The sequence below is a fragment of the Merops nubicus genome, unplaced genomic scaffold (assembly GCF_000691845.1).
Source record: "Merops nubicus isolate BGI_N331 unplaced genomic scaffold, ASM69184v1 scaffold47740, whole genome shotgun sequence".
Classification (NCBI taxonomy): domain Eukaryota; kingdom Metazoa; phylum Chordata; class Aves; order Coraciiformes; family Meropidae; genus Merops; species Merops nubicus.
In genome coordinates this window covers 1-11,778 of record NW_008583157.1, presented here as the reverse complement: position 1 = coordinate 11,778, position 11,778 = coordinate 1, and the positions used below count along the sequence as shown (strand labels likewise).

The following is an 11,778-nucleotide window of genomic DNA, read 5'->3' as shown; positions in this document are numbered from 1 at the left end:
AGATGTTGAAGTTGTGTGGAAATCATTCCTTGGACTCCATATTTCTGGGCTTCCTGGGTGTTGACTTCAAAGCATAAGAACTATTTTTCTTCCCAGAAAGGAAGGGAAATCAACAGTAACTGTCAGCAAGCTGACACTAAAGTTTACACAGGCCAATCAGTCTGTTTTCTTCCTGTGTAAGTGCTAATGCCTATCCCAAAACCCAGTGATAATTTCAAAGATTGGGCTGCAGTATTTATCCTGCACACACAGTTAATGAGGTCACTTGGAAACACTGACGTTTCACATACCTGCTATCAGTGATGATCAGTGACAACAGACTCTCCTGGGCTGCCCTCATCTACACCTCTCTCCACTAAGCTTTGGAGGTAATGAAACAGCATTTGGAATGCTGCCTTGAGAGGAGCAGCCACCCCCATTCCACCTCAAGCACAACATCAACAGCCTAGGGAGTGCCTCCACTGTAGTGCCCGAGATGCGTCTGGTGTTCCACAGCACCCCAGCCTGCGCTCACCATCTGCACAGATGGCAGCTTCTCTTCACTGAGCTGTGCTGCTGTTAGCTTGGAGAATCTGTGCTGGGAGAGCAGCACTAGTATTCTTCACAGTTTTAAAGCAGAGTAACATCTTGCACTATGTCCTATTCCAGTAACGGAGACACAAATCTCTACAGCTTGCAGGCTGCTGCTCTGGTCCTATATAAGCAATTTCAAGAAGCAGAAGCTACAGTCAATAAAAACACCAGTACAGTAACAAATGAAGGCAAACAAACAAAACCAAACCCCAGGGTTATGTATTTATGAGTTATTTTTAGACCAGAAATTAAGCCACCTCTGCAGAAATGATTGTGAAAGCTAAGTCAGAAGGTCACTCTTCTGTTTTTGCAGCGATGAGACACGTAATTGTGGCTGGGTGGAACGACACAAGGCCTGCACCATTTTAAGAGCTTCTAAAACAGACCCCCATGTGTCAATTGAAAATCTTAGTTGTCATCATCACAGTAACAACAGCCTTGATTTTCAATGTGCTGGTCTGCGAAAAAGGTTTCCCCTCCTGCTATTCACTTTGATTTTAAAAAAATTCTCACATTGTACATGAACTAGGATTAATAGAAACCTGAACTTAAGCAGCACAAAGTTACCAAATGCCTGCCTATGTTAAGCCCACAGTACCAGTAAAGGGCCTCTTCCCCTCACTCTGCTTCAACACAACCAAATTCTGTCCTGAAAAAAAACTCATAAAGAGATCACCTATTCCATCAGTCATGAGTGCCTACAGGCTGCAAAAGACAAAAGCCTGAGTGCCAGAAAAAAAACCCCACACCTCTTTCTATTTTGTAGAATGAAATAAGCACATGCTTGAGAGGACTTTCCAAGCAAGTGGGTTCTGCCCACCCATAGTCACCATTCTGAAGCAATGGGAAAGCCCCAGCAGAGAGGCAAGCCACCTGCAGGAGATCTAGACGCTGGGCAGGGGCATCAGTTGTGCTTTTTATTCAAGTGCCTTTACTTGCAGAAATAAAAGAACAGGGAAAAGGATGAAATCCTGATATTTGTGGGGCCCAGTGTTTGATTCACATATGACTTCAAGCAGCCCAGTAATTTTGTGACCACCTCAATGGTAAAGTTGAAGGATTCAATCACAGACTAAGCATAATCTCAAAATGGACAGGGGTCACTACACACAGAATTTTTACCTGCCCTTCTTTAGTATGGCCCACAGCCCATATACCAATGCCATCTGCATACCATCACAAAACATCCCACTTCCCAGACAGACCTTAAGTACTCAAAAAATAGCAAAGTCATTTTCTCCTTCCCCATGCCCCAAAGCACAGCATGGAATTCCAGTTACTCACCTTAGTGTTTCACTAGGTTCAACTGCAACATTCCAACAGCCTCTGATCCATGTAACTTGCCATGTGCTGTAAGAGATATCTCCCTCTGCTCAGAGCAAACTAAATATAGTAATTCAACTCCTTAGTGCAGCCCTCTGTATACAAGCTCCAAGAAGGGATGTTTGGGATTTAGAAGCCTTCTTACGGTGTCAGAAGTTTTTCATATACAGGTTTGTATAGATCTACTTGTTGGGTCTTACAGTCAAATGAAAAATAGTGCTATGTTGGGGTTTTCTTTACACTGTTTTCTCATAATAAACACTAAGCTGGGCTACTACAAAAGAAAAAAAACATCTGCATAAGTGTCACATCCATTTCACAGGTCATTTCCCACAGCATCTGCTCAAGTGAAGTTTTCCCACAACAAGCAAACTGAGCAAACATCTGGATGGACAGAGGAAGCCAGGCATTAATTGTCATTACAACCTCTAGTTTCTAGAGAAATACAATACAAGCTTAAATTTCAAGGGTATCGATGCCAACTTTATACACCCTGGAAGAAGTTTCTATCATACAAAATTTCTCCCTGCAGTTGTAGATCCAAGCCCTGGAGAGAACAAATATTGTAGACACCTATATCAGAGCTCAGTATTAGAGTATCAACTTTGAAATCAAAACTAACTATTCCCAGCATCTCATTAGTGGACCATCTCCTGTGGAAATGAGGTTACTGGCAATTTAGCTCACAGTTCTGAACAGTATTTGATTTCCACTTTGAGGACAGAAAATTATAAGACTTTAACAGGTGAAGAACAAACATGTTTTCTGCTTTCAGAGTTGCAGAAAAACAGTAAGAATACTTCAAGAGTGAGATGAACGCTCCAACTGGAGTAAAGTTCTGCTTAGAGCAGTTGCAGTACCTTGGAAAAAAAAAAAAAAGAAAAAAAAATGAAGTTTGACCATTATGATTTACATCTGCAAAGACTTAAAACATAGTTCTGCCTCAGTCTCAAAAAAAGGTGACATTAAGTGACTCTACTGCCTAAAAATAAAGGCCACGAAGTACTTCGAGTCTCTAAAAAAACCTGTAAAACAGATGATGCTGTACAGATTTTTGCCAGCTTTCAGTAAGATAGGTACTTCCCTCCATTTACTGCCCATGCCACATACATGCTCCACTTTTAGGCATACGAGTCTACAGATACTTTAGTGCTGTTACTGAATTCCAAAGTGTTTGCAAGATGTGGCCTCTATTTTTAAGGCTCTGCTAAAATTCAGTGGTTCTTGAAGATTTATCACCAAATAATAAAACCAGCTGGTAACCAAGCAGACTTTGTCATTTGACTGCTGGCCAATTAGAGTTAGTAAAAAATAAAGGTATTACTACAGCAGTTCCGCTTTTCTCATACTTGGCAGCTGTTAAACGCTGTGTTACTGCAGGAGTGTTGCATTCAAGCTTTCTACATACAAATTCTCCATCTCCAACCATGGTGGCTTCAATTAACACTATGCTTCTTATTCAGAGAAAAAATCAAGTTCTGGATTTTTTTTTTAACACAGACTGAAGGACAGTATGCAACAGATGCTGCCTGTCAGCGTCATGGGAACAACAGCAAACCTGTACCCACGAGTGACCCTGAACCAGTGCTGCCAGAGTGCAGCAGTCTGGAACAGTGCTGGTAGGCTCTCACTTTCAGGGACACAGACCCTGTGCTTGCTGATCACTCGGCAATTTCTATTTCCTTTCAGTTTTTAGTAGATGTTGTCACACAAACACACCTTGTTCCCTGACAGTTTGGAACGCACTAGTAGAGGGAGAGCCCTGTCCTCCCTGCTCAGAGCTGGATTTTACTGTTTCTTCCCTTCTAAGACTGCTGTAGAAGCTGTAGAAGTTCAAGAAAGATGCCACTTTCGCATTCCATTTGAAAATTATTTTAATACTATAAAATTCATTTGTTCACATATTTTTGTACAAAAGATGAGTTGTTTTTTCTTAATTACAGGAGAATCATTTCAACCTTGAGATTTCAGCTAAGTAGGTCCAAAACAAAACAAGACTGGGTTCTACTGGTCTGGAGGGTCCCAATACAGCTCACCCAAGATCTCTTTCCAGTTTGGCTCTCACGGTTATGGACCACCTCGATGGAAAATACTCCACATCATTGACTCTTCGGAGGCTTGTAGTGAATTCGGCAACGCTCATTAAATACCTGAGACACCAAAACAGAAGAGCAAAAGCGAATCAACCCTCATCCAGGAGATGAGCAGAACTTCAGAGCCAGTTCAGGCAACTCTCTCTTCACGTAGCACCCATCTCAAGGTGCCCAGCCCTGCTGTACCAATAAATGGTACTTACCAAGGCATGTGTCTCCATTCACCTTCTCACCTGGCTTTAGTGAATCCAAAGTTTGCAGCCTGATGCTGGGGAACTGCACAGCACTAAAAGTGTTCTCCCTCAGATGAGGCAGGCTCATAATCCTGGTAGTCTGTTATCATAGATGCTGATGGTTGGTTTGGTTTTGTTTTTTAAAGAGGGAGGGAAATTATCAGTGGAAGGCTCCTGACTGACTGTGTTCTGTTAAATTCAAGCTGGCACTCAAGTTTGGACACTATCTTTCTCTTTCCTGAGCAAATGCATTTTACACTGTCATGACAGCTAAAAACATGTGCAAGGGCTCTTGGAAGCCACGTTCACACTTTTGGGTACCTGACTGCAGGTGCTGATGCTGCCAGACCTCTTACTGCAAAGGGCACGCTGCTCTCACCTCACTCACCTCTGGCACCTCCTCTGGGTAAAACCTGGCACGCAGAACCAGAGACTGAAGACCGGGTTTGCTTAGCTTGCACTGCAGGCCTTGTCCAGCAGACTGCTTACCTTAAGGAGGGCCAATAAATGTGGCAACTCACAGCAAGGCAGTCTGAATGGAAAGCACAACACACAGGCTGACACCAGAGTTACAGGTGCTCTCTACAAGCCTTTCAGTTATTTATCCCTTCGGCTCCCAACTCTCTCCAGCACACTCCTGAAAAGTGACACCAGCACCACCTAGCACCAAGCTGAGGCACTGGCAGTCATTCCTTCCCCCACCAGCACTCCTGCAAGAGCACGTCTGGCCAAGCTGTCCGAGGACTTCTCAGATCCACATCCTGTGATCTTCAGGATGTCGGGTTTTGTGACACCTCTCCTGCTGATGTCACAGGCAAAGCCAGTGGTCATGTAATTTTGGGGGAGTTAAGCATCACTTTATGGGAATATGTTATTTTAAACCATATCCTCCTAGAATCTTCTATAGCTCATCTCCTTACTCAGAGTTCAGAACCTATGGCAACTTCAGCATAAGTTATGTTTGCAGCATGCATTAGTTGCAGCATTGACTCTTAACAATTTTTGAGTCATTTTCAACTTATTTTTCAGATTTAATTCACTTTAAGAAACAGACGTGTAGAAGAAACTGCTTCATATTGCAGGAGACAAAATTTGTGATACGGTTTTTCACACACAGCCTATGGCATGCACTGACACAAGAGTTCAGAGTATGCAGAGGTCTGAAAACAGACAAGTGATAGAAAGAAACGATAGAAATTAAGAGCCACAAAGGGTTCCTATTCAAAAGCATTTTAATACTAAGCAAACTACACCCGTTGGATCCATTGCCTGTCAAAAGACATTTTAAGGGCATTATATGTCTTAAAGGGTACTGGAAATACACTAAAAGGGTCTCTTGCATCAAACAACAGAACAAATAATTGCAGCTTCCAGCTTCCTATCACAGAAACTTTTAAAGCATCTTTAACAGTGCTTCTGCAGGACACAAGATCTTACTAAAACTGCCTCCCACTTTTAGGATCATTGACCCACAGACCTCAGTGTGTTACTCAAGCCAACTCACTTCATTCGTCTGTCTACCCATAAAGTGCTACTCTAATTTTTCAGACAGGAAAAACAGTGCCTGAGAAACCTTAACATTCTTGTTACTATGATGAAGTTTTGCTGTCTTTTACATATTCATACAAAGCATTCCAACAATAAACTCCACTGTGGAAGTGCTGTATAGAGACTGATGCAAGTGCCCTGTTTTGGCAGTCAATTCCTTGTTTGGTATCAGTCAAACAGAATTCCACAGGACACATTTCTATAAAGCATCATCTTTGTGTCTGCCACTCTTAGAATCATAGAATCATTTAGGTTGGAAGGGACCTCCAAGATCATCAAGTCCAACCACCGAGCCACCAGGGCTCCAAAGTCCTCTGCTAAAACAGATCAGAATCTGTCAGGGTTGGAAGGGACCACAAGGATCACCCAGTTCCAACCCCTCTGCCATAAGCAGGGATACCTCCCACTAGACCAGGCTGCCCAGAGCCTCATCCAGCCTGGCCTTAAAGACCCCCAGGGATGGGGCCTCAACCACCACCCTGGGCAACCCATTCTTGCTACCACTACCCAGAGTAAATGTTTGAAAATAACTGTTCCCTCATTAGATTTTTCCAATCAGTTTTCAGTTGGTTAGGGCTAACGTAAGTAGAATGTGTACTCTCCAAGTAAAAATCTCCAACAGTGAAAAAAGAGTGGAGATCCTTCAGCTACAGGAAATCACTGGCATTGGTGCTAAATCTGCTGCCAACTCTGGGCTTCAGAATGAAGATGGGGGTGAGTTCTGTCCTCCTATAGCAGAGTTGCCACAAAATATTTGCCACTGGTGGCCTGCAGCATGTTGTTAAGGCTGTGGCATTGCTTAGTTATGTCAGCTGGTTTAAAATTAATTAAGCTTAAGGGCACGATTAGCTTTTTCAGACAGCACCATAGGTAGTACTGAGAGCAGAGCATTTGTAGAAAACCACGTAAATGCTCATCTAATCAGCTTGCACTGAGCTGTATCGTGGTGACAAGACCTCCAAGAATACACAAGACTGAAAGCTGTACTGCCTTTACACTGATGCAGTCCCAGGGACTTAAAAACCTGAAGTAGAGATTAAAAAGGGAGCTGCAGCTAGTACTCACTATTTGCAAAAGTACTTTTTGCATTTGCTCTCTACACAGTATTGAAAGCTCTGTAAAGCTACAACAGACCAGAAAAGGGTGTCAGACGTGAGATAGTGTGGTGACAGAATGCAGCCAACTCAGGAAATACGCCGGGTGTCAAGATCCCTTTATTAACAAGACATCACCTGAGGTGGTCAATCCAGAGGGTGATCAGCCCTCTCTGTTGACTCAGGAGAGCACTAGCAAGCCTGCCCTTGGCACCAGGGACCCGCAGAAGCTCCATCAGGAAAAGGTTCAGCTTCTACAGCCCGCCCCTCCTCTGGCCTCTGCCCAGAAGCAGGGTCAGTACCAAACACGGCCGAATCGTAAAGACTCGTCTCTCTGACACTGTCAGCAGCCCAGCAAAGCTTTTCAGACAGACCATCACAGAACAGTCTACAAAGTCCTTAGCCACTGGGCAAGGCAGAGAAAGGGATCTACACAGGGAGTACTCCACAGTCCTTCCTCCTCCCTAAATCAGATGCGTTTCTTTCCCGGGCAGTGCAATGGACAAGCTTTGATCTCTGCATCCAGATCTGGGGAAATGACTTAGCTGAAACATTTCCCCCAGCACTGCCCTCACCTATTTCTGATTAACCTACCTCAAAAGGCACCAGTCCCACACTCCTAGTGCAGGACTGTCTGTTGGGACAGAGTATCATTACTATTTTAAATGACTGAGTACCTTCCAGCTTCTGTCGTTTACCACTTCTTCAACATTCAGCTCCGACTGCATCAATTTCAACTGCAGAAAATGACAGATAAAGAGGTTATTAGCAAACAGGCCTCCCTCTTTCAGGTTTCAGGTTTACAGAGATGCAAAAGCTGTGGGAAGAATTACCACCACACACTGTCCCTCAGCACTTGGTTCATTCCATGAGAAATGCTACAGTCTCCCCATTTCCCACCTATTAGAAACTCCAAGGGGCAAGTATGACTGTTGTGCTCAGGTGACCTGCAGTAATTCGACCCTGCCACAAGGTCTGGAAGCAACAGGAGGAGATGTAAAAATCACCTGCCATTTTTGCCTACGTTTAGGATGTACTTTTGTTGGAATCTTTAACACAACAGACTAAGGATCAGAGTTTATTTTAAATACAGAGTTCCAATTAGAGAGTTGAACAGGTGCAAGCCAAGACAGCAATCCCAGCAAAAACCTTCCAAGAAAGATATGCAGACACACACAGCTACTATGTTGGATAGACTTCCACCTACTCAACAGGACTTTAAACTGTTTGAAATAACAATCCAGCATCCACAGAGTGACTAGATGACCAGGATTAGTCTCTATAAAATAGCCACTCAGGAGATCAGCAGCAGTTCAAAGAAAGGTTTTTCTGGCTGGAGGATATGAATAGGTTTACAATTGTCTGGATTATCATATTAATTGTCTTTGACATGAAGCCTAAGCAAAACTACTATTTTAGCCTTTTCCTTAGAGCTGCATATCTGAACAGCAATATAGAGTCAAATAACATGGCTATATAGGGGTGGTGGTGGTTGTTTTTAAAATACTCTGACATTTTAACAAGCATTACTAATTCACTTGATAAAGATAATAATCAGTATGCTGTATGTTTTGGGTTTCCAGAACTTATTTGGTTGAATATTTTATGAAACTTCATTCAAGTAAACTAAGATGATAGCAAATTAATAGAATAATCAAGTGATATTTTAACAAAACTGAATTAAACAAATAGGGTGCTAGACTGAAGCTACTCCAAGTTTTCTTACTCGGTGGCCCGGAAATAATATTTTTTTATTAAGTGCTCCAATTTGTACCATTAACAGGATGAGAGAAACACAAATAGTAAGAGAAAACAGATCTGTATTGCAAGCAAGTGAATATACATTTGAAATGCATAACCTTAAATGCAGGATGTGTTCTGTCAAGATGGCTTATTTGAGATGGAGAAAAAACACAACTCACAGAGAGACAAATAAAGGAAAAAAAAGAGCAGGTGCCTATAACTGATAAAGCCCAAGTGCAAATTTGAGGTCATCTCATCAGAAGAATCCTGGGATGTTTCCAAATAATGGCTTGCTTTTAATATTCAAGATCATCCACAATTATTAAATAATTATTAAATTATTATTGTGATCCTTCAAGTGGTTCCAGGGATAGGTTTTGGGCTCAGCAATGTAACAATTTAAAGAACTGGCTTTGCAAACAAAACATGTAGAAAACTCTAAGCTACATTCTAATTTTACAGATTAACATGGATGCTTCTTAGCAGTTCTGTAAGTCAAGCTTTAAGAATAAAACCACTTGCCAGCCACCTGGTTCTTTAAATCTGAGCTCACGACAGAGCACTTCTCTGAAAAGCACATGAACAGTTCACTCACCCAGCGCCTGGGAAAAATGAGATTTTTGAGTTCAAATCATCCCCTCAGGAAGCTCTTTTACTACAACTGCATCAGCATCCACCTGCTGTTTGAAACAGGGGCTACAGCAGGCTCCTCTTGGAAGCACAGTGGTGAGTGGATTTTTGAGGCAGTTTGGCACTGCAAAAGCATAATTTCAAGGCCTATTTCTTCAGGTGTTAGAGTACTGCAGCAGGGAAAGCTGCACCCAGGAAGTGGGAGCACAGAGACACGTACATGAACAAGTGCGTGTGATGGGGGGACACCTGGCTCTCAGGAGCAGGACTCGCCGTTACACTGGCAAGTCCCAGGCAGCGTTTCAGGAACCCTGGTTAGCACACTCCTCGGCAGAGGAAGGCTCCCTGTGCTGCTGGGCACCGCAGACACACCCAGCCAGTGTATGCAAAAAAACCCAACAAGCAGCTTTATTTGGCATGTGCTGTGAGCACACGGTGTGGGAAAAAAAAGGAAAGTGAACATGAGCTGTATGGAGCAGGTCTGGAAGAGAAATCGATGGAACGGTTCACACTTCTGCTCCTCCACTCCTGGAGCTACACGTGCAGAGGGAGGCCTGGAATGGGGGCAAGAGTTTCAGTGGAGTTCCCTTCCCCACTTCTGACACTCTGTCTAGATCACCTCTGGTCATGTATAGTTTCCATCCAGAGGCCAGAAGGTCGAGGGGGTGTTTGCACATTAAAACTCCTTAGGCAAACCCAGAAGTCTCTCTCATGCCATCGCAAAGTACTCAAAAAATTAATCTGAGAAATACTAAACAACAAAAAAATTGATGAAGTGGAAATCAAGGTTGCCTGGCAGCTCCGTGAAGGGGAGAGGATTTTCAATGAACTCTGAGTAAGAATGATGCTTCTCAAGGTGATGATGAAGATGGAAAACTTGAAGGCTGCCTAACTGTGTGGTGCAAGAGACCCAGAAAAGCTACATTTCATTATCTTCTGGTGTTTGCATCTTGGCACCCGTACTTGCCACTTGCAGATATACTGGTTTTACAAGACCTCAAAAAAGCAAAATAAACCTTCAAGCATTTACCTGGTACTAAGCAAGTCCCAGGTAAGCTGTATGTGAAGTGGTGTTAGTAAAGGTTAGAGTCCACCGTGGGGATGTACGCATGGTTTTCTACAGCATTTGTGTAACAGGATCTCAGAAAATGTTTCACTTGCAGCATAAAAGCCACCTCTGATTGAGGGCTAGGGGAGATGGCTCTCACAAACCAAACCAAAAAGAACCTCGGGAAAGACTGCCTGAGTCAGGACCCACTTCAGGTTCTACCCATCACACTAGTCTTTCCATTTAGGAAAGATACCCTCTTCTTCCTCTCTAAGTGACCTCTAAAAAATCTCCACCACTCACCTTTGTCTGCTCTTTCCTGAGTTGCTTTAATAATGCTACGTCCTCCTGGGCCTTTTCCCTCTCTTCTCTGAGAGCTTTCACTACACTGGAAGTCTGAGCGATGCAGTTTTTGATGATTCTCTCTCTGCTGGTATGAGCATCCATCAGCTAAGTGGGGAGAGAAAGAAAGTCACAACAGCTCATCAGAGAACAAACCCCTCTGAGTTACAAGTTACAAGAGAGACTTTCTGATGCCAAGGTATTGCTGTGCCTATAGAAATCCCTTTGATTCTACCATCCACACCTCAGAAGCAACGCCGCCGTGAGCAGCAGCTACCACCTTGATCGCAAGTCAGAGGCACACACGAGCAGGAGCTGTGTGAGGCAGCACGTAGGCAGAGCACTAGCACCAACATTTTGAAAAGAAAGAGGTGGACAGGGCAGCCTGCAGCGCACCTCAAGGGATCAGTCCTGCGGGACAAGCAAGTTCCCCACGTGGCTTTAAACGGACGCAGCGTTACACGCGCGCGGCTGAGCCGCGGGAGAAGCCCCGTTAGGGCCAGAGAGCACCCAACGCGTCCCGGCGGAGGTCTCCTGAGCAGCTGAGGATGCTTTATGGCCACCGCACACCATCGGACGTCAGGAGCGGAGCTGAAAGCTGGAGGAGCACACACTCACGGAGTGGTACAGCTCTTTACACGTCTGGCTGGCATCAACCTTCCCCACGAAGGAAGCTGTTGGAATCGTAGTGTTTAACTCGTGGACGATTCTGTCGTCGATTGTCCTCATCACCCTGAGCAACTCCTGTATTAAAAAAATAATGTTTGCCTATACTTCTGAAAAAAGCCTACCAAAAATTAGAAAGTTTTGTATGATTCTTCCAATGGAAAACTGAGTGGACTGCTTACAAACAGCACAGAGTGAACCATTTCAGCGTGCAGGAGGACGAGCTGTGAACCAAGGAGTTCCCTGAGTGGTGAAGGCCAGAGACAGGGACAGACCCGGCCCCGAGAGCCCCCGGTTCCGTCCGGAAACCCGCCCGTGCTACCGGCAGCCCGGAAAGCCGCTTCCGAGGCCTCGGTAGCGCTTCCAGGCGGGACACTAGGATCGAAACGGCAAACTTCGAATGAAAAAACGCCTTTTTTTGGGGGGGTGGAGTATACACGGCGGTTAAGAGACAGGCCGGATGCCAGCACCGCCGCCCCGGGCCC

At 44.2% G+C, this 11,778-nt stretch overlaps 1 protein-coding gene across 1 annotated transcript; it reads right to left on the bottom strand.

Annotated features, from left to right (window-relative positions):
* Nucleotides 1-3,752: 3,752 nt before the first annotated feature.
* Nucleotides 3,753-11,371, bottom strand: CCDC58 (coiled-coil domain containing 58; the record flags this gene model as incomplete). The annotated part of the gene is made up of 4 exons (XM_008939665.1): nucleotides 3,753-4,046; nucleotides 7,542-7,601; nucleotides 10,589-10,735; nucleotides 11,246-11,371. Coding segments are annotated over 4 exons (384 nt in total), but the record flags the coding sequence as incomplete, so codon positions are not given.
* Between the last annotated feature and the right edge of the window lie 407 nt (nucleotides 11,372-11,778).